This window comes from Aquarana catesbeiana, linkage group LG03, assembly GCF_042186555.1.
Source record: "Aquarana catesbeiana isolate 2022-GZ linkage group LG03, ASM4218655v1, whole genome shotgun sequence".
NCBI classification, from domain to species: domain Eukaryota; kingdom Metazoa; phylum Chordata; class Amphibia; order Anura; family Ranidae; genus Aquarana; species Aquarana catesbeiana.
The window spans coordinates 165,408,590-165,432,090 of NC_133326.1; the positions used below are offsets into that span (position 1 = coordinate 165,408,590).

Here is a 23,501-nt window from a genome sequence, read left to right on the forward strand (position 1 = left end):
ATCTGACAACAGAAAAGCATTGGGGCTGATAATGCATATTGAATTGCCTAAAATCACTTCTTGGCCTTGTCATACTTTCTGTGCATGCTGGCAATGTCTCTCATCTTAGATGTTACCACTCTATCTATATGTATATCCATATGCATAAAAATGTCAATTGGTCCACCCACACTTTTCCTACAGAAGATCCTCTGTGACCTACAAACACATAGGGAGCAATACCTTATAATAGCCCTGCCAAGGCCTGATATAATTAATCTACCCTTTTTCACAGAATGCATGTTACCAAATTTTAAGTGTTGTAACAGTGCCATGTTGCTCCTCTTCACCTTTCGGTGAAACGTTGCAGAAAGCTGTCACTGTATTCTAGCTTGTTCTTTTCTTTTCCTATAGTGGTTGTTAGGGATGAGCCGAACACCCCCCTGTTCAGTTCGCACCAGAACATGCGAACAGGAAAAAAGTTCGCTCGAACACGCGAACACCGTTAAAGTCTATGGGACACGAACATGAATAATCAAAAGTGCTAATCTTAAAGGCTTATATGCAAGTTATTGTCATAAAAAGTGTTTGGGGACCCGGGTCCTGCCACAGGGGACATGGATCAATGCAAAAAAAAGTTTAAAAACGGCCGTTTTTTCAGGAACAGTGATTTTAATAATGCTTAAAGTCAAACAATAAAAGTGTAATATCCCTTTAAATTTCGTAGCTGGGGGGTGTCTATACAGAACAGTCAGAACAGTCTGAGAAGCAAAATGACATTTCGAAAGAAAAAATTCCATTTAAAACTACCCGCGGCTATTGCATTGCCGACAATACACATAGAAGTTCATTGATAAAAACGGCATGGGAATTCAACACAGGGAAACCCAGAACCAAAATTTCAAAAAAAAATGACGTGGGAGTTCCCCTAAATTCCATACCAGGCCCTTTAGGTCTGGTATGGATTTTAAGGGGAACCCCGGCCAAAATTTAAAAAAAAAATGACGTGGGGTCCCCCCAAAAATCCATACCAGACCCTTATCCGAGCACGCAACCTGGCAGGCTGCAGGAAAAGAGGGGGGGACGAGAGAGCGCCCCCCCTCCTGAACCGCACCAGGCCACATGCCCTCAACCTTGGGAGGGTGCTTTGGGGTGGTTGTGGGGGTCTGCGGGCGGGGGGCTTATCGGAATCTGGAAGCCCCCTTTAACAAGGGAACCCCCAGATCCCGCCCCCCCCTGTGTGAAATGGTAAGGGGGTACTTACCCCTACCATTTCACTAAAAAACTGTCAAAAATTTTAAAAATGACAAGAGACAGTTTTTGACAATTCCTTTATTTAAATGCTTCTTCTTTCTTCTATCTTCCTTCATCTTCTTCTGGTTCTTCTGGCTCTTCTGGTTCTTCTTCTGGCATTCTCGTCCAGCATCTCCTCCGCGGCGTCTTCTATCTCCTTCTCCTCGGGCCACTCCACACCCATGGCATGGGGGGAGGCTCCCGCTCTTCTCTTCATCTTCTTCTTCATCCTCTTCTCTTCTTCCTTCTTCTCTTCTTCATTTTCTTCTCCGGTCCGCTCCGCACCCATGCTGGCATGGAGGGAGGCTCCCGCTGTGTGATGGAGTCTCCTCGTCTGACGGTTCTTAAATAACAGGGCGGGGCCACCCGGTGACCCCGCCCCCTCTGACGCACGGTGACTTGACGGGACTTCCCTGTGACGTCACGGGGAATGCCACAGGGAAGTCCCATCATGTCCCATGCGTCAGAGGGGGCGGGGTCACGGGGTGGCCCCGCCCCCCATTATTTAAGAACCGTCAGACGAGGAGATGCCGTCACACAGCGGGAGCCTCCCTCCATGCCAGCATGAATGCGGAGCGGCCCGGAGAAGAAAATGAAGAAGAGAAGAAGAGAAGAAGGAAGAAGAGAAGAGGATGAAGAAGAAGATGAAGAGAAGAGCGGGAGCCTCCCCCCATGCCATGGGTGTGGAGCTGCCCGAGGAGAAGAAGATAGAAGATGCCGCGGAGGAGATGCTGGACGAGAATGCCAGAGGAAGAACCAGAAGAGCCAGAAGAACCAGAAGAAGATGAAGGAAGATAGAAGAAAGAAGAAGCATTTAAATAAAGGAATTGTCAAAAACTGTCTCTTGTCATTTTTAACATTTTTGACAGTTTTTTAGTGAAATGGTAGGGGTAAGTACCCCCTTACCATTTTAACACAGGGGGGGCGGGATCTGGGGGTTCCCTTGTTAAAGGGGGCTTCCAGATTCCGATAAGCCCCCCGCCCGCAGACCCCCACAACCACCGGCCAGGGTTGTGGGGATGAGGCCCTTGTCCTCATCAACATGGGGACAAGGTGTTTTGGGGGGCTACCCCAAAGCACCCTCCCAATGTTGAGGGCATGTGGCCTTGTACGGCTTTAGGAGGGGGGGCGCACTCTCGTCCCCCCCTCTTTTCCTGCGGCCTGCCAGGTTGCGTGCTCGGATAAGGGTCTGGTATGGAATTTAGGGGGAACCCCACGTCATTTTTTTTTTTTTATTTTGGCCGGGGGTTCCCCTAATATCCATACCAGACCTAAAGGGCCTGGTATGGAATTTAGGGGGACTCCCACGTCATTTTTTTTTAAAATTTTGGTTTGGGGTTTCCCTGTGTTGAATTCCCATGCCGTTTTTATCAATGAACTTCTACGTGTATTGTCGGCAATGCAATAGCCGCGGGTAGTTTTAAATGGAATTTTTCCTTCGAAATGTCATTTTGCTGTCAGACTGTTCTAAACACGGGAAACATGCGCCCCTTTACAGGCATACTATAGACACCCCCCAGCTACAAAATTTAAAGGGATATTACACTTTTATTGTTTGACTTTAAGCATTATTAAAATCACTGCTCCTGAAAAAATGGCCGTTTTTAAAACTTTTTTTTGCATTGATCCATGTCCCCTGGGGCAGGACCCGGGTCCCCAAACACTTTTTATGACAATAACTTGCATATAAGCCTTTAAAATTAGCACTTTTGATTTCTAGACTTTTAAAGGGTGTTCTGTGGCATTCGAATTTGCCGCGAACACCCCAAATTGTTCGTTGTTCGGCGAACTTGCGAACAGCCGATGTTCGAGTCGAACATGAGTTCGACTCGAACTCGAAGCTCATCCCTAGTGGTTGTAAACCTCAGACATGAAATTTAAGCAAAGCACCTATTTTTAGAGGGGTTACTGGCCTCTCTCCAAAGCACTAAGTATGATTTCTCTATAGCCCTAGCGTCGGTTTTCATCCGTCGGACTAGCATACAGATGAACAGATTTTTCGACTGGACTTGAATCCGTCGGAAAGATTTGAAACACGTTTCAAAATCTGTCTGATTTGCGACCGAAAAAGTCCGTTGCAGGTCCGATGAAGCCCACACACGGTCGGATTTTCCGATGGATTCGTTCCGTCGGACCAGTCTGTTCGAAAAGTCTGCCCGTGTGTACGCGGCATAAGAGTTTTCGATCAATTTATTTAGATACATAGAACTTTATTGAACACTGTAGCTGGTGGTTTAAAGGAAACCTGTCAAGAGAAAAATTAGCCTGTTTTTTTATTGTTATCCTACTGAAAATGCTAGTTGCTTAGCTGTCAGGTCCATATATTCTGTCATAAGAGTTACTGACATGAAACAAGCATACAGATAAGGACTGAACTTTTCCTGGGCACTACAAACTTGCATACTTCCAAGTTTGTGAGGTATAAAGGTTTACAGTGAGTAGATCAGCATAAAAGCACACATATCCTATTTTCAGTAAGGGATCAGTAATGCCATAGTTTTCCCATTACATATTTACATGAACACAAATGTATCAGTGTCACCCTCTCCAATAGAAAAACTTTAGTTCACTTGCAGTGTGAACTGTCAATTCGCTGCTTGGGCCTTTGGCCATGCCGGTCACTATTTACAGTCTGTATGGAGAAATCTTCAATGTACTGCACTGGTTAGGGCTACAAGGTTTAATAGAAATGTTTTCCGCCTGGTATAGGTAACTACTAGGGATGAGCTTCGAGTTCGAGTCAAACTCATGTTCGATTTGAACATCGGCTGTTCGCAAGTTCGCCGAACAGCGAACAATTTGGGGTGTTTGCGGCAAATTCGAATGCCGTGGAAAACCCTTTAAAAGACTATGGGACAAATCAAAAGTGCTAATTTTAAAGGCTTATATGCAAGTTATTGTCATAAAAAGTGTTTGGGGACCTGGGTCCTGCCCCAGGGGACATGGATCAATGCAAAAAAAAGTTTTAAAAACGGCCGTTTTTTCAGGAGCAGTGATTTTAATAATGCTTAAAGTCAAACAATAAAAGTGTAATATCCCTTTAAATTTCGTAGCTGGGGGGTGTCTATAGTATGCCTGTAAACGGGCGCATGTTTCCCATGTTTAGAACAGTCTGACAGCAAAATGACATTTCAAAGGAAAAAAAGTAATTTAAAACTACTCATTGCCGTCCGACAATACACATAAAAGTTCATTGATAAAAACAGCATGGGAATTCCCCACAGGGGAACCCCGAACCAAAATTAAAAAAAAAAATGATGTGGGGGTCCCCCTAAATTCCATACCAGACCCTTCAGGTCTGGTATGGATTTTAAGGAGAACCCCGTGCCAAAATAAAAAAAAAAACGGCGTGGGGTCCCCCCAAAAATCCATACCAGACCCTTATCCGAGCACGCAACCTGGCAGGCCGCAGGAAAAGAGGGGGGGACGAGAGAGCGCCCCCCCTTCTGAACCGCACCAGGGCACATGCCCTCAACCTTGGGAGGGTGCTTTGGGGTAGCCCCCAAAACACCTTGTCCCCATGTTGATGAGGACAAGGGCCTCATCCCCACAACCCTGGCCGGTGGTTGTGGGGGTCTGCGGGCAGGGGGCTTATCGGAATCTGGAAGCCCCCTTTAACAAGGGGACCCCCAGATCCCGCCCCCCCCTGTGTGAAATGGTAAGGGGGTACAAAAGTTTTTTCCTGTTCGCATGTTCTGGTGCGAACCGAACAGGGGGGTGTTCGGCTCATCCCTAGTAACTACATACTATTTGTCATTAATTGACAGGATCATGGGGGAAGCATAGCTATCTGCACAACCTCCCCCCCACCCCAACATGGAATTTTGCCATAGGACTTAGCTGTATCAAGCATTCCCATGGGTTACCATACATCAATATGTATAGTGCATACCATAGGATTACCCACTGTGTGAGCCTGCTACAGGTAAGTTGATCTTGCTATGCTTTATAGAAAACTACTGGCCATAGTAGCACTCGCAACACTTTAATGTGAACTTGACCTATCCTAAATGTTTTTAAGGTAGCAACAGTAGTTTGGGTTTCTTGGGACCACTGTAACCTCAAGTTGTACTGAACATTGAGGTAATATTGGACCTAAGAAACTCACATGAGGGCAGGGCTTGAGATTAAGCCATGCTTCTCCCAAAACAAAGCCCAAACCCCTTATCATTTAACTATTAAATGTGTAAGCCCCTACTGCCTACTGACAGTTGAATGACAGTGAGTAGTACATTATATCAGGTGAGGCGGAGCCTAAAATTGGACCTTAAAGATATGCATTAAAGCGGAACTAAAACCAATGATTTAATGGTTTCCCAAAACAGTTACATTCAAATTATGCCTTGAATGATAACTGTTACCATTACTAGTGTGCTTATGTTAGCTCTCAACAGCTCTCAACTGTCAAGTGATCAAATAGATGGTGTCATAGCTGATCACCTGTGCAGTACCATGGCAACTGCAGATCAAACAGAGGCTAAGGTGGCAGCTTCCTTGGCTGCAGGGCCAGATTGATCATAAGGCAAACCGGGCACTTACCAGGCTGCAAGTCCTTGTGGGGCCCCAGGCAGCTGGGCTGCTCTTTGTGCCCACGCTGCTCACCTGGCCTCTCCACAGCCGCCCGGCTGCCAGTTAAGCTCAGCCATCGGCACCAGGGGGTGGAAACATGAAGGGGGAGGAGCTAGAGGAGACACCTTCGGCCTCCCGCGGCCTCACGGCTGCCCATAAAGGTTCACATGGGGGGGCCGGGGGGCGTGACTATGAAGGGGGGAGTAGCTAGAGCAGACACCTGCTGCAGACACCTTGGAGCCAAAAAAGAGAGAACGTGAGTGCAACCCCCCTGTAACCTGGATAGGAGGAGCAGTGGGGGCGGCTGCATATAGAAGAATCATTCTCTCCATCTTCCTCCTGCAGTCTCTGAATGCCTGCAAGAGAGATAGGAGAAGCAGGTATTCCTGGACTACAGAAGTAAGATGGAGAGAATGATTCTTCTATATGCAGCCGCCACTGCTCCTCCTATCCTCCTATCCCGCTTCATTCTGCTGCCTCCCCTGTGCTCTCCACTCCACCCATACTCTTTGCCCCCTCATGCTCTCCTCCTCCCCCCATGCTCTCCGCCTCTCCCCCAGTGCTCTCCAGCCCCCCAGTGCTCTCTACCTTCCTCCATGCTCTCTGCCGCCCCCCTGTGCTCTCCACATCCCCCCATGCTCTCTGCTTCCCCCTGTGCTCTCCACATCCCCCTTGCACTCCACTTCCCCCCTCTGCTCTCCACATCCCCCCATTCACTCCGCTTCCCCCCTGTGCTTTCCACATCCCCCAGTGCTCTCTGCTGCCCCCTGTGCTCTCCACCTCACCCCGTACTCTCTGCTTCTCTCCTGTGCTCTCCACATCCCCCAGTGCTCTCCACTTCCCCCTAGTGCTCTACACCTCTCCCCATGCTCTCTGCTTCCCCCTGTGCTCTCCACATCCCCTAGTGCTCTCCACTGCCCCCCTGTGCTCTCCACCTCCCCCCATGCTCTCTGCTTCCCCCCTGTTCTCTTCACAACCCCCAGTGCTCTCCACTGCCCCCTGTGCTCTCCACATCCCCCAGTGCTCTCCACTGCATCCCTGTGCTCTCCACATCCCCCAGTGCTCTCCGCTGCCCCCCCTGTGCTCTCCACATCCCCCAGTGCTCTCCGCTGCCCCCTGTGCTCTCCACATCCCCCATGCTCTCCGCTGCCCCCCTGTGCTCTCCACATCCCCCAGTGCTCTCCGCTGCCCCCCCTGTGCTCTCCACCTCCCCCCAGTGCACTCCGCTGCCCCCTGTGCTCTCCACATCCCCCCCATGCTCTCCACTGCCCCCTGTGCTCTCCACCTCCCCCCTGGCTCTCAGCCTCCCCATGCTCTCCACCTCCCTCCATGCTCTCTGCTGCTCCCCCTGTGCTCTCCGCCTCCCCCCATGCTCTCCGCTGCCCCCCTGTGCTCTCCACCTCTCCATGCTCTCCACTGCCCTCTGTGCTCTCCTCTTCCTCCCTGTGTTCTCTGCCACTCCCCTGTGCTCTCACCCCACCCCATGTTCTCAAGGTTTCTCCCTGTGCTCTCCACCCCCCATGCTTTTTCCTGGTCCCCCCTCACCCCCCCCAACACTCTCCAGGGGGATTCTTCAGGGTGAGAGTGGGGAAGGGGCTGGTTAAAATGTCATGGGCTGCTCAATCCAAAATGCCCGGGCATATTTTTTGTCCCAGTCCAGGCCTGTTTGGCTGTGAAGGATAGAAGGGTATACTTTTGCTTTAGCTTTTGCATGTGAAGATTCCATGTACAGGGCTTAGGATACAAGGGATCTACAGGTGAAATTTACCATAGGCAAATGCAGACACTATATGTTTTCTGCACTTTAGCGCTGTTGTTACCTGATAAATTATTTTACTCTCAAATGTCTTTAGCAGTTACCTCACAGTAGGTGTAATTTCAAACTAAACTCTTTCAACTCATTTTGGATTATTTTTCAGAACAAGAATGTAAGACTAGTTAAATCACTGATAAAAGCAGAAAAATGGAGGTCAACTACACTTTAACTATCTACTGTAGGCAATAAACATGTACCATAAGTTTGCTGAAGTGTTCTATATATACTATATCTCTGCCTTTGTTTATAGGCAATATCCTTGGGAAAAGGAAAAATGCATAGCTAGTCTGAGCAAATGTGTTTTTAATTCAACAAGGGCGATTGAGAATGTGTTTTGTTATGTTAGGGAGGAAAAAATGCAATAGAAAAACAGGGACGCATAATCTGAAGTTCCAAAGAGTTGTCAGAATGACTGTGATCATTAGACAGAAAATATAGCTAGCTCTCATCCCCTGAAGCCAAGAGACATTTCCATGCAGCTGTGTGTGTGTTGTCAGACTTAAAAAAAAAAAGATGGAACTGCAAATTATGTAAGAAAATGAGTAGAATTCTGAGTGCAATATATTGTTTTAGAGCTTTGGCATGTACAACAGCTTTTACTTTCTCCATTTTATTTTAATGTCATGATGTTCTACTTTTTTATTTTTTAATATGACTACAAGTCCCATCTACCTCCACCAAAGACAGACTTGTAGTTCTAAATGCAAATGCAACACGGGTGCCATAATCAGTGCACTCATCACACTTCCTCCACTTCTCCAACTGAAAGCCTCTACAGAGGTATGGGCAGAGAGCTGGAGGAATAGTAAGCAGGAGCATGAGGTTGCCCCTGTAATCCACATATCACTGGTGCAATGCTTTGCAGGCTCCTGTGGAGAAAATAATGAATGCACATTTTTTGTCCTGCAAAAATATGTGCATTTATCATTTTTTTCTTAAATGTGAACCAGCTTAAAGCAGCCAATTTAGTTTGAATGGGTTGCCAATGCACAGAAAACACAGAAACAGAAACACAGAAAAAGCACCACAACATACAACTGCACATAACGTGTGTTGCAGTAACCCATCACAAAGGTGTGTTTCAGCGCTAACGAGAACCCAAAGCCTCAGAGTGTAACTGGATGGTTACTAATATGGTTCATAAATACACTCACACAATTAATGTGTATTCACCTGCTTCTAGATGAGCAAACACAGAATCAGAAAAGTAAAGGGAAGAATAGTATATGCAGCAGAAGTTATCCTATTCTTTCAGTATTTTTTGCTGCACTGTTGATATAGAGAATGCATAATTTTTTCCTGCCTTTGCTTTGCTAGGGTGCTTCCTCACAGGTACCTATGAAGGAACAGATTTGGCTCTTAGATTTTGTACTGTTTCTTTAGTATCATTATTCTATGAATAGTGGGAATGTAAAACACCAATATTCAATGATGTTGCCCTTTCAAGGTTCTGGAGATTCCCAGACTGATAAACAAATGGGCACTGCCCACACCTATAATTGGCCTTTGCAGCAAGGAGCATATGAAAAGAAAATTCCCAGCACAACTTACAGACTAGCCTGTAACCAACAGAATTATCCTGTCTAACAGTATGCATTAAAAACGGGGGTTACATTTGCACACATTTGCAAATGCATGCATACGTTGCAGAGACACTTCACGGTACCCCAGTATTATCTGCAGTCCTAACTCTAAATTTTGAGAGCCTCCATAGTAGAAGCACATGCATTATAATGGATATGCAGAAGGCAGGTGAGGCTGGAGGGAGCCCACCCCACCTTAAATACACAGGGGTGCACTGGACACCCAGCATATAGCACAATGGCAGCGAAGGTGTCAAGTGCGTCCCCTCACCAGTATTCCAACAGTACAGACAAATGGACACTGCCCATACCTATAACTGGCATTTGCAGCAAGGAGCACATGGAAGGGTGATGCATCTCAAACAAAACCAAAGAAAATTCCCAGCTCAACTTACCGACCAGCCTGCAGCTTCCCAGATTGACCAGACAAGGCAGTGGAAAAAAGGAAGGGAAAGAAAATTATGAGCAAAGACCCTCATATCCCTATTATATCCCTCCTAAACCCAACTGCTTCTTGCACTAAAAAATTTATGTAAAACATTGAAAAGAACCAGCTATGTTAGAGACATTTGCTTACTACCTCTCTACCATCTTGTGTTTGGAACTGAGGGAGGATTGGAAAAGGTAATAAGCTGCATGATGTTATAGTCTACGTTTACCTAGAAACATGGTGTTTGTTAGTACCGAATGGAAATATGCTGCTGATAAACCCCTAGCTACAGTTTGGGCCTCCTTCTGTTACACTACTGCATTTGTCTGATAAGCTTTAGTAAGAGGTTTAGGAAAGAAGAAAAATTTGAACAGCTATAAGAAGGGAGCACTCAAAGAGGGAACAGCTGTCAGGGCCGAGAAGATGAAAATACAAGAAAGTCTAAGATTAAAGAAAGCAAGGCCCCAGGCATTATCTCTTCTATTACAATGAAATTCCACAGTCCTTTCCCCTCCATTTTGTGTATCCATTTGAGATGTGATTGCTTTGTCGTGGTATGTGAGTCTTGTTGCAGCTTGTTTATGGAAAGGGCAGAAAGCTGATCTAATCTGATTAGATGTATCATGGGATTTATCATAGTTTATTCGAGCACAGAAACATTATATTTATTGTCAAATGAATATACAAACACACAAAAATGTATATGTCAGCTTGAACTTAAGGGTACTTGTACATACTTTGTTGCTGGTGCCTTTTTCAAATGGTATATACCTTTTCAGGAAACGATATTGAAACAACATGAGAAACAGAAGAACATACACAACACAAGAAAATGATTGCCTAAGTGCAGCCAAAATAAAAAAAAAAAAAACATAAAAATCAACACAAGGGACATACATTGCAGACAGTAAGATGTGTCCCTTGTTGATGCCTTTTCTTTAAGGTGAAATCCTCCTCTGTCCATGTTCTCCTCCACCCTGCTGCCATAATCTTCCACTGTGGCAGGGGTTAATATAACTAAAGGACTGTCACAGGCTCTTATGCACATAATTTCCTTCCAGCTGCTGAATTCATAGAAGCTGTATTACAGCTTCTGTGAATGGAAAGCAATCCATCAATGGAGGATAGACAGATGATTGATAGGTTCACCCTCTTCATTCATTGAAGCTGTAGTATGACTTCTATGAATGGAGCAGTTGGGAGGGCATAGTCAAGCTTTCTTGATGAGAGCCTGTGGCATCCCCTTAAGCCGGCTTCTGTCGGACTGACCCCAGTACACACAGGCCAAATGTCAGGTGGTTTCTATTGAATCAGCCAATGCCACATTCGGCCCGTGTGTACTAGGGTTTAGTTCTATTAACCCCCACTGCTTGAGAAAATCACGGCAGCAGGGGGTGGGGGGTGGAGTTTATGGATGGAGGAAAATTTCACCTAAAAAAGAGGCTTCAGCACAAAGGATAGATCCTACTGACTGGACACATCCTACTGACTGTAGGTTCCTGTCCCTTGTGCTGGTATTTTGGCTGCACTTAGGCTTTAAGGATATAATATTTTATTGTTCATGAGAACATGCATTTAGAATTCCATAACCAGTCAGTCTGACATAGAAATAGGAATAGCAATTTCAAAAAGCCCAGTAACATGTGTTTCCATTGACAAAAAAAGCATTTTGGTCAAGAGTTTAAAACCTCAACCAACCTTGGGTAAAATAAAGAACCATGCCAAGGGTGATAATGGACTATGTCCCCACCTGGACACAGTTTGTTCCCAATAGGGGTGTCCGGATAGACTGGTGGCATGTCCGATATTACCAATGGGTTTTTGGATCTACCTACACACAAGGTTAATACAGTTTTACCTTTATTGCTTTTGTAATATCTACGTTGACTATGTTAAGTCACACTCATATGTAGATATCCGTATAAGAACAGAAATTGGAGAAATTTTTAATTTTCAATAAAAATATGTTAAAAAATAAATACAATTTTTTAGGCATGTTACTAAGGCCTGCCATACACGGTTCGAATCTCGGCCAGTTCAGTAGGAACCGACCGAGATTCAAACCGTTAATGGGCAGACTGAATGAACCAAGTTGATGGATCGATTAACTAGGGGTACAACCAGCCTGCTGAATTCTCATACGATTATGCTATAGCCACTAGAAATAATCACTGTCTTCTCGCAGCAGGGACGCCTTCCCCTGCCCACCCGCTGGAAGCAGACAATTGCTTGGCAGGAGAGATTCTCCTGTTAGCACTATCTGTGTTAAATGGGGAATTGTGCAAATTTCTTTCTTGTATCCCGTGGTTGCAGGTAAGACGTTTGCACCGTATATGGCCGGCCTCACTTAGAATTCATTATGATAAGATTCCTTAACAGTACTAACTGCTTTGTAGGTTATGCAATGCATTTCTGAATAGCTAGCAATAAAAGTGAGCTACAGTCACTGATGTAAGAGAGAAACACTCTTGTAATACGTTTCCTCCATCTCGTTCCTAAGCCACATGTGTGCTGATGGCTGAAAAAAAAAATAATAGCTCTACTAATACAGTAGTGCTGAGTGTGTTTTGATGTCTTTTTCACCTGTCAGTCTTGATTATCCAAGTGATGACATCCCGCACTATACACAAAAAAAAATCATTTAGTTGACATAGCTTTAATACTGGCTCAAGAGTTCATCAAATATTTTGAAAAGTATTATACACTTTAAGGTGGTTTCAGAAGCAATAAATGGGTGGCAATGAGATATTTGAGATACAGAATGTTATATAGGATCAAGTACTGTTTTTAAAAAAATAAAACAGAAATGTTTCATTTGTTCTATGTGCCTATAAAACCTTCCAGGATATTCCAGATAAGCACTATGCCAAAAAACTTTTTTTCAGGGTTGTATCAGTTGATGGGGAGTTTAAACCTCTGTCAAGATTTTTTTTTGGCTGTGTCCCCATTGAGGAGATTTTATCTCTATCCCTGTGCTAGTGTCACTAGGACAGGAAGTGCGGGGGAAAACTTCATCTAGCTCTTCCACACAACAGGAGTGTCCTGGATGGCTTAGACATTCGTGGACATCGTTGGAGAGAGAAGGGGCTCAGGTAAGTAATTAGTGGGGGCTGTGGTGGCTGCTACACACAAAAGGTTTTTTATCTTAATGCATAAAATGCATTAAGATAAAAAACCTTCTGCCTTTACAACTCCTTTAAGGTTTGCAATGGAGCGTATTTACTAAAGGCAAATAGACTATGCACTCTAATTTTAGCATCACGCTGAAAAAATGCAAACACAGTAATATACAATATAAATCCAAAAAACACATCATCCTCCAGTGACTGAAAGGTTAAATGCAAATAAGTCCACATGCAAAAAGAAGGTCTTCTTCTTATTGTTTATATGATAATATATGTGATGAACATCCATCACCAATAAAGGAAAATGTTCAATCATGAAGCCACCACCTCTTATGAAAAAAGTGCAAGCTTACCGATGTGTATGACTCTCTAGTTAAAGAAAGGTCATCAGAGCTTAGAACCAAACAGCTTAGGTCATCAAAGCGTGGCTCCAAAGGTTCTCCTAAGAGGCAGATGACTATATGATGTTGTCAACTTAGCATCATCCCATAAAATTTATCATAAAGACATGAAAAATACAACGCATTCCTCGCCGCCCAAATACAAACACAGCACCCGCACTTTCGGGAACTCAAAAACGCGATGGCCTCAGAACTTCACCAAACCCTACGCATTTCGTCACACATGATGTTGCATTGTATATCACTGTGTTTGTATTTTTGCAGCGCAACTCTTTATGCCAACACTGAAGTTGCACTGTGCATAATATCTCACAGTATAGTTGCTGCTCCAGCCAATTTTATTCAATTCATTCACTTATATACAAGTGCAGTTTTTGTTTTTTTCAAATAACAAGGGGGAAGGAGAAGGCCTCAGGGTGGGTCCTCCTGGAGATGCCATAGTTCCCACATGTGATTGTGAAGCTCCATTCTGTCCTGTATTCTAGCAGTCAGTTTCTCCATCAACGCCACATCTTGAATCCTAGCATACAAGGCATCTGAGTAGGGAGGGGAGCGTTTTTTCCAATTAGGAGCTATAAGGCAGTGCACAGCCATGACAATATGGTGCAGCAGCTTCTTATAGGGTTAACACATTTTTAGGGGGATAAGCCCAACACAAAAAATGTTGGTAGCATTGGGATAGATACCTCAAAAAGGCGACCCAGCAGTTGTTGTACTGAGTGCCAAAAAGGGGTAATCAACGGACAGCTCCAATATATATGGAAGAGGATACTCTTATCCTTGTGGCAATGCCTACAACAATCAGAACTAGTAGGATAGATGGTGTGGAGCACATGCGGTGTCAGGTACCAAAAGTAGAGAATTTTATACGCGTTTTCCTTATAGAGGGTACATAGGGAGCTTTTAGCTGCCTGAGACCAGACCACCTGCCACGCCTCCACAGGAATTTCCTCACCTAGTACCTTCTCCCATCAGAGCATGTAAGAGTGTTTACCTTGATCTTGAATGGTATAGGCATTCAATATCCAGTAAATGTCGGAAATCAGTCCCTTCCGCATGGTGCCTTCCAAAATCATATGTTCAAAAGAGGACAGAGAGGAGAATTGCAAAGTTGGGGTTACGGTTTGGGTGTAATGACAAATCTGCAGGTATACATAAAACACCTGGCGAGACAGATAAAATTTATCCTGTAGTTCATTAAATGGCAATAATTTAGGAGACCTGGGTACCACCAAATGGCCAAAATGGAATAGGTTCCCCGACGCCCAAGGAGAGGACATCAGGAACATGAGGCTGTCGGGCACTTTGCACGGTTTCTTTTTAATTTAATTTATTTTTATGATAGACTGTGCACTCTGCAGTGCAGTTGCTCCAGAGCTCAGTAAATGAGATGAAACTTCACTTTGCAAAGAACACTCACATGTAAAGAAAATGTAAATAAAAACAACATTTTTGCTTGCATATGAGTGGATAATGGACATCAGCAGAGCTTCCTCTTATTTACTAAGATTTGGAGTGCACAGTCTATTTGCCTTTAGTAAATCCACCCGAATGTGCTTACTGAAGATTCACTATACTTTCCTCTTTAAATAGATATTATTGTTTCCCTTTTGTCCCTTGTTAACTCTGCATATTTACTAATTCAAATAACTGTTTTTTTATATGCCCTTTGGTATCTCCATGTGCAAAAAAAAGCAACATTAAACACTAAGCTAGAAAAAAAAAAACTAGGTGCTCAACATTAACTAGACCATCGTGATTCTGAGCATTCCACCGACACCTCATCACAGGTGGATGCCTACATTCTGCCATTGATTAGGAGCTTTCTGCCTCCTGATCACAGATAGCTATTTATGGTAGCAGCCACTCAAGGGAATGAAAGCAGGAAAATGGAAGTGAGAAAAAAACTTGATTCCAAACAGTCCTCAGATAATACATTGTCTAGATCTGTACAATATATCAACAAAGGGTGAGGGCTCTTATCTGCTTTTTGTCATTGAAATATAGAACACTGCTTTCTTGATAAAAGCATTCACATTAAGGTTTTGTTCAATGTTTCTAACACCTTTTGGCATTATTTCACTGTCACACAATATGATCTCCCTTTGTCTTAAACTGAATGCAAACAATTTATTGTATAAAAATATGGTTTGTATGTGGTTCTTTCAACCCAAAAGTTTTTCTTTCTCTATTTATTATGTAACAAAAGAAAAAGAACAATAGGGCCGCATTTGCAATCTTGGTTTTTATCTCAGGATACTGGTCTTGCTCCCTCAAAAAAAGTTTGGAAATGTTTATGTGAATAGGGAATCACATGGCCACTGGCCTTTGTTAACTTTATTGAAGTGAGCTCATGCTACTGCTTGTAGATATAGATGAGCAAATTATGAAAATGTGGATTGGTTGTGCTTTGCATAAACTTTTTAAAAGCTACTGAATCTCCTAAATTGAAAATTATTCCAAACCGGACGTTCTATTAACACCAATGCATATCCAACCCAGGCTCCAAAAAAAAGTGTGTATTATAAAGTAACAAACAATGTTCAGATTGTTTTGGGAAGCTCCTGACATCCCTGATGGGATGCCTGAGGGGATGATGGGGCCAAATAAGAGCCACTTTACAAATCTTACCATGTATGTTAAGATATGAGGGTCCTGGTGGCACTGGCAGTCAAGCGAAGTGTGTACATACATTAGGAGAAGAAGGCAGAAACGGCCTTTGAGGGAGACATTCATCTTTTTCTCCAAGTAGTACTTTGTAAATCTAAACCACCAAAAAATAAAACTGAAGCTCAGATTTGGATTTTATCTAAATTTAAGGTAATCTGAAATTCAGAATTCCCCCTTGTTCAGAGGCTACGAGGATTTCATCCAATGTGCATCAGACAGCTGATGTGTTCCTGCATTAGACCCCAAACTAAGAATGCTCCTCCTGGAATAAATATTCAGGTGCAAAGGTTTTGTGACTGCAGGTTGCTCAGCACAGGAAATATTTTCTTATCCTTTTCTCCCATTGTGCTTTTGTGAGATTTCATTGTGTATTTGTGAGATTTACAGATTTTAAAAGGATAATGCTGAGATGCAGACTACACACAAGAGGCCAGCATCTTATACCTTCGTGGGGCATTTTGGCATTTTTTACATACAAAAGCAAATTTTTGGGCATAGGCAACAGAGAATATGGCACTCCAGTTCTACTGTGCTGAGTAAACAAAACAGGTAGACCATCAGTTTCTATGGCAGGCACCTGTGCAAGGGCATTCTTGAGAAAGATTTTGGCATCTAGAAGGATCGAAATGCACCCTGGCCATATGCATTTTTTTGTATTTATGAATGTTATTAATGTAAAATGTGGTCACTAATGCTGCATGAATACTCCAGACCGTGCAAGTGCTAAAGTCATAATTTGCGATTCCAATCTTTTTTTGCTGTCCAGATCCCACAGAACATCACAAGCGTTGCTTGTTAATACAGACCCCACATTTTATGAAGCATTATTTTCTATCGCCGAAAGTTCATCCAAAATTAAAAGCAGGTACATGTAAAAAAAATTCACTTTGCATATTTAAAACTAATTTTCTGTGTTTTGTCTATACTTCTTCCTTAGTAATATGGGATTGATCAAAAAGAAAAAGATTTGCATAGCCATTCGTATACACCAATAGTGAAAGTGCATATAAATCTGTTCTGTGTGCATAGGGCAAAACATGACAAAAACAAATGTAAATGAGGCTATATCTTGCACTGTTCCAATTTAAATAATTGATTTAAACACAAAATACCACATTTAGCTACTAGATAGAGCTCTCAGTATTGGAGGGATTTCTTATAACACTTTGCTCCATCTAGTGGCCAAATGCAATTGTTTCTGTTTAAAATCAATGATTTACATTAAAACATCCCAGGGTATAGCCTAGTTATGTTCACACATTCGCACATAAGAAATGTACATACACTTTCACTGGAGGAATGGCTATGCAAATTCTGTATATATCAACTGTTAGTTCGACAACCAAATCAAGATGGCATTTGCAGATACTCATGCAATAGTGATCTATGTTAGTAAAAAGAATGAGGGGCTGGAGCAGCCAGAATTAGGAGCAGCGGTGCATGCAACCAATCATCTTCTATTTTCAGCTTGTTCAGTAAAGTTTTGAAAATGAAAGATAGAAACTGATTGGTTGGCAAAGATTCTGGCTTCTCCAGTTTTAAAAATAATTCCCATCAATGAGTTTTTATTGAAGAGCATCATATACAACTGCTGTAACCTATCCGCAATTATATATATACATACATATATATATGGATACACAATGGTTATAGTTTAATTTTTAGACTTGTAAATGTAGAGGTTCTATTAAAGTCAATAGGAGAACATTTGTAATAAAAGAGTAGAAAGAAACACATGGAGTAAGGGATATAGGGATGTGTGATCCTGAGATTTTGGCTTTAAGCCCTGAGATGTAACTAAAATCCCTGAGTCTCAGGATCAGACCGGCTCCAAGGTATGCCAACCAGTGAAACACACGTTATAAATAACATTTCAACATATATCTGATTCAGCTACCTGAAAAAAATGAGTACAGTTGTGCAGCTGTATGTCTGCATATGACAAATTGATGATTTCTCTATAAATATTCAGATGATTTTTTTCACTAAATCATTTAGGCTCAGAATTGCCCAGATCATCTAGTACTTTCTTCAGTGACAAGGGTCTGGAACCATTTGCTTGTTTATATCTTCTCCACTTGTCAATCTCCTGGACAAGACATTGAAGGACTGTCTCACTCATATGAGCTCTGGCTACTGGCTAGCTTCAGGGTTTATCCCTCCAATGACAGTCTAGTGACAGTCCGGACAAGAGTCTCCTGAGAAGAAACAGCAAGGCACTTACAGAATTACCCACTCTTCACTTCTGTAGTCCACCTAAGCATTATCTGTTATTACCAATGGCTGTTTTTTTTTTTTTTTTTTTGCAGTAGAAACAGCTATTAAGCAGTAAAGGACTGTTTAATTGGTCACGGAGGGCTATTTTTTTCAGCTGCCAATATAGACTGTCCAATTTTAGAGGTGGAACACCTGAGACTAGACACTGCAGTTAAAAATTGCTTTAATTCCCCCAGTATAATGTTTTTAATAGGTGTAATACACACACTTCTTTATTTAAAAAAAAACAAAAAAAAAAACAGTTTATTGTTATCATAGTCCTACAAGTCTGACAACATTTTTATTTATTTTTTCCTCCTATAACTAGAATCACTGCTGAATCTTTCCTATAATAGCAATGCTTTTAGTGACATTAGTTGTCAGAATGTCCATTCCTGTGTAATTGTTCCATATACTTATAAATAAATATTTTCTGAGTTAAACCACAGGGGCATTTGTTATGGAGCCAGCAGCAAAGAAAAACAAGAATGATGCAGAAAAATTTATTGGTACATAAAGTACATGTATATGTGTAAATACATTTATTTGAAAATTCAATTTGTGTAAAATACATATATAGCACATTCACATGTTTTATATGCTTTACAGCATACTGCAATATTTTCTAAAATAAAAAAATAAAATCCACCCATAGCATAGTTGTTGTTAGTTACCATGCAATTTCAACTGTCAGGCCTGCAGTACGGGTTTCAAATGATACATTGTAATTAGTTTGGATGAGCAATAACTTTTTTTTTCTATTAGCATACCTTTAATTCAAAAGCCACATGGAAAGTGCATTATTTCCAGTCAAGGTCATGGAGTTTGGTAGACCCCTAGTGTTGCCAGGGGTCTACTACTGTCCCCAGACTGATGGGCAGTAGATGTCCGATGGCCAGACCAGGTCCTAGACAGGTCAACAAAGCAATGATAGACAATAGAAGACTTAATAATCTGCTGATCAGAATAAGCACAGACACAAAAAAGGAGCCCAAACAGTGCACAGGAATAATCCAAGCCATTTTAGGATAAGTTCAGCTTTAGGAGCATGTTGACGCTCAGCCACGTCATTCAGTAAATAATAAACTACAAGGCCCGTCCTCCACCATGGCAGACTGGCTTGTAGTATCAATAAACTGCAAGGGTGCTAATCGGCGCACTCGCAGTTCATTCACCCTGCCTATAGCTCAGGAACTGTCTGCACAAAGGTATGGGTAGTGAGCTCTAGGCAGTGTGAAGGAATCTGACACTGCACCCATGACCCACAGATTGCCGGTGCAATGCTCTGCAGGCTTCAGTGGAAAAAATAATAAATGCATATTTTTTCCTGCAAAAATATGTGCATTTATTTATTTATTTATTTATTTATTTTTTTTTAATTTTTCACAAAAGTGAACTTAGCCTTTAACAGATGGATAGAATTCAGTGACAGATCTCTATCCAGGGCACACAGACAAACCTCTTAATCAGGCACATGCTTGAAGTTCTGGTCTTGGTTTAAAGCCTACCAGTGAGGGCAGGTGTGCACAGTAGGGACATGAGCTGCAGTACTGAGAAAGGACCAGCAGATGGTGAAGGTTTAACCACTTCACCTCTAGAGGATTTACCCTTCCTGACCAGGCCATTGTTTGAGCTTTCTTTTGGTGTTATTTGATTACTTTTTTGGGCTATAAACAAAAAACAACCAAAAATTTTGAAAAAAAAACAATATTTTTTTACATTCTGGTCTAAAACACATCCAATAAAAAATGTAAAAAATCAAATTTCTTCATCGATTTAGGCCGATATGTATTCGGCTACATATTTTCGATAAAAAATCCCAATAAGCGTATATTGATTGGTTTGCGCAAAAGTTACTGCGTCTACAAACTATGGGATATTTTTTATGGAGTTTTTTTTTTTTTTATACTAGTAATGGCCGCAATCAGTGACTTATAGTGGGATTGCGATATTGCGACAAACTAATCGGACACATAACCGACACTTTTGCCACTTTTTTAAGGACCAGCGACATTACTACAGTGATCAGTACTAAAAATATGCACTGTCACTGTACTAATGACACTGGCTGGGAAGGAGTTAACGTTAGGGGCAATCAAAGGGTTAAATGTTTACCTAGCTGGTGATTCAGTGTAGTGGGGGAGGTGCTTTTACTAGTGGAAGGCTTGGATCATTGTTCCATCTTTACAGGAACACAGGATCCATGCCTTCTGTACTGGCTGTATCTGTATCTGCCTTGTTTATATAGGCAAAATAGTAAAAAAATGAATTGCTATGCGCTGGGGTAGCAATCAAACCCCTGAATAGTAACGTGCCACATCCTAATAGTAGAGAATTATTTGGATAAGGAAAAATGAACTTTAAAGGCACATTTGAAAACTATAAACAAATTTTAATAATTCACATACATTAACAACATATAGTGTACACATTCAATAAAATACATTGACATAAGAATTGCAGAAAAAGGAGCATTTGAATTAACAATTAACCCGAAATGATGGAAAAAGCTGCTTAAATACTTCCTGTGGGGCTGTACTTGGTATGTATCGAGCAGAACCCACACTTGAAAACAGACAGATTGTCCTATTGTGGTGTTTAATGGTCCTAGATAAATTTATTTTAAAAGCTTGCTCAACATGTTTCGCAACCAACAAGTCACTTCTTCAGGAGCTTGTATGTCTCTGTTTGGAGAGATGAATCATAGTTAGGACATGGCATATATATTTTTTCCAGTACATAAAATACATTGTGCATACCTGTATGCATATATTAAGGCATGTGAACTCACCTAAAAAAGGTGTTTAAGGAATCGTCTTACTGCTTTCCCCCACTGATGGAGCATTACCGATGACCAAAAGGTTCCCCCTCCTGGTAGATAGGGAGAGGAATTCCATGGGGCTCCCACCCCAGGCAACCCGGACAGCCACTGACAGATGGAGGTTTAGATATGGGGGTACATCCCGTAGCTAAAGTGATTATAAGGTATGTATGTTGGTATCCACTGGTTTGGGCATTGCTTAGATATTTTAAGGGCTATAGTTTACAGTTAAAGTCAGATAATAATATTAATTTGGGCCATACTTACTTTTTTATTGCAACCTGATATTTATTGCGGATCTGTACAATATAGCGGACTAATGACAGAAATTTTTTATCTGAAAGAAGATACGTAGTATGTATTTATATTTTTATTTTACAGTGTATGTATATTCATAATATTTAAAATAAAAATTATTAACAACCAATTGGATTCGTTATATATAATTAATCTATATGCTTTTCATTTTGGTGTATAATTTTCAAAATATATATTGTTGAGCCATACTGACATATGTATTTTTGGTGCAAACATTGCTAGCCATTCATTGTAAATTATTGCCGGTACCAAAGATTATTTTAGAAAGATTATAAGATTATTATTATTATTATTATTATACAGGATTAATATAGCGCCAACAGTTTACGCAGCGCTTTACAACATTAGGGAGGACAGTACAAGTGCAATACAATTCAATACAGGAGGAATCAGAGGGCCCTGCTCGTTAGAGCTTACAATCTAGGAGGGAGGGTCAAGTTATACAAAAGGGTAATAGCTGTGGGGGATGAGCTAATGGAGAAAATAGTGCAGTTGTTAGATGGAGGCAGGATAGGCTTCTCTGAAGAGGAAAGTTTTCAGGGATTGCCTAAATGTGGATAAATTTGGAGACAGTCTGACAGACTGGGGTAGGGAATTCCAGAGGATGGGCGAGGCTTGGGAGAAGTCCTAGAGGCAGATATGGGAGGAGGTGATAAGAGAGCTAGAGAGCAGGAGGTCCTGGGAGGAACGGAGAGGGCGATTAGGTTGGTATTTTGAGACTAGGATAGTGATATAGCTGGGGGCAGAGTTGTGGATGGCTTTGTAACTTATTGTTAGTATTTTGAATTTAATTCGTTGGGCAAGTGGCGGCCAATGGAGGGATTGGCAGAGGGGGGTAGCAGACACTGAGCGGTTTGTAAGGTGGATGAGTCTGGCAGCAGCATTCATGATGGACTGAAGGGGGGATAGTCTATTTAAAGGTAAGCCGATGAGGAGGGAGTTGCAGTAGTTGAGGCGAGAGATAACAGGGAGTGAATCAGGAGCTTTGTGGTTTCGTTGGTTAGAAAGGGACGTAGTTCAGAGATGTTGCGGAGGTTGAGGCGGCAAGCTTTGGAAAGTGATTGGATGTGGGGTCGAAAGGAGAGTTCAGAATCCAGGATAACACCTAGTACCCAGACATGTGGGGACGGGTGGATGGTTGTGCCATTGCTCTTGACAGACAAGTCAGGGGAAGAGGCACATGAGGGAGGAAATATTATAAGTTCGGTTTTGGTTGAGTTTGAGTTTGAAGTTGAGTTTGAGGAAGTGGTGTGACATCCATACAGATATGTCGGTTAGTAAGTTAGTGATGCGCGAGGAGACTGATGGAGTGAGTTGAGGGGTGGAGAGATAGATTTGTGTGTTGTCAAAGTAGAAATGATATTGAAAGCCGTGAGAGGCTATCAGCTGACCCAAGGAAGAGGTGTAGATTGAAAATAAAAGAGGTCCAAGAACAGAACCTTGGGGGACCCCGACAGAGAAGGGAAGAGAAGTGGAGGAAGTAGAATTGTAAGTCACACTGAAGGTGCGTTGGGATAGGTAGGATGAGAGCCACTGAAGAGCACAGTCACAGAGACCGAGGGGGTAAAGTTTTTTGAGGAGGAGGGGGTGGTCAACTGTGTCAAAGGCAGCTGAAAGATCCAGAAGTAGGAGTACAGAATAGTGTCCGTTGGTTTTTGTAGTTAGTAGGTCATTTGTGAGTTTTAAAAGAGCAGTTTCTGTGGAGTGTTGAGGGCAAAATCCAGATTGAAGGGGATCAAGAAGGTTTTTTTTAATGAGGTGGTCACTCAGTTGGTTGTAAACCAGGCATTCAAGGAGTTTAGAGGAAAACAGGAGCAAGGAGATAGGGCATAGGTTGTTAAGATTGGTAGGGTCCAAGGACGGCTTTTTAAGTATGGGGGTGACCAGTGCATGTTTTAGAGCATTGGGGAAGATGCCAGAGGTGAGGGAGAGATTGAAGATGTGGGTTAGAGAGTGTAGGATGGAGTCAGAGGGTGACCGTAGCATATGAGAGGGAGAAGGGTCCAGGGGACAGGTGGTTAGGTGGGCGATAGAAAGGAGTTTAGCAACTTTGTCTGTAGTAGCAGATTTGAATAGGGGGAGTGTCAGTTGTACCTGTTGACATGAGGTCTTAGCTGGGGGAGATACCTGTAGAGCGGAGATTTCATCTCAGATTGTATCAATCTTGTTTTTTTTTTTTTTTTGAGTCAGTGGGTGGAGGCGGTGGAGGACAAAGTAGAGAGTTGAAGGTAGAGAAGAGT

At 42.4% G+C, this 23,501-nt stretch overlaps 1 protein-coding gene across 26 annotated transcripts in view; it reads left to right on the top strand.

Annotated features, from left to right (window-relative positions):
• The window catches only part of CELF2 (CUGBP Elav-like family member 2), a 785,403-nt gene that overhangs the window by 124,894 nt on the left and 637,008 nt on the right, over positions 1 to 23,501 (top strand). For 16 of the 26 annotated variants that reach the window (XM_073619453.1, XM_073619451.1, XM_073619452.1 and 13 more), the window contains exon 2: positions 16,633 to 16,731. The exons of the other annotated variants lie outside the window; for them this stretch is intronic. In XM_073619453.1, coding sequence (XP_073475554.1) covers positions 16,633 to 16,731 — 99 coding nt within the window. The remainder of the gene's footprint in view (positions 1 to 16,632; positions 16,732 to 23,501) is intronic. 26 annotated transcript variants of the gene reach the window in all.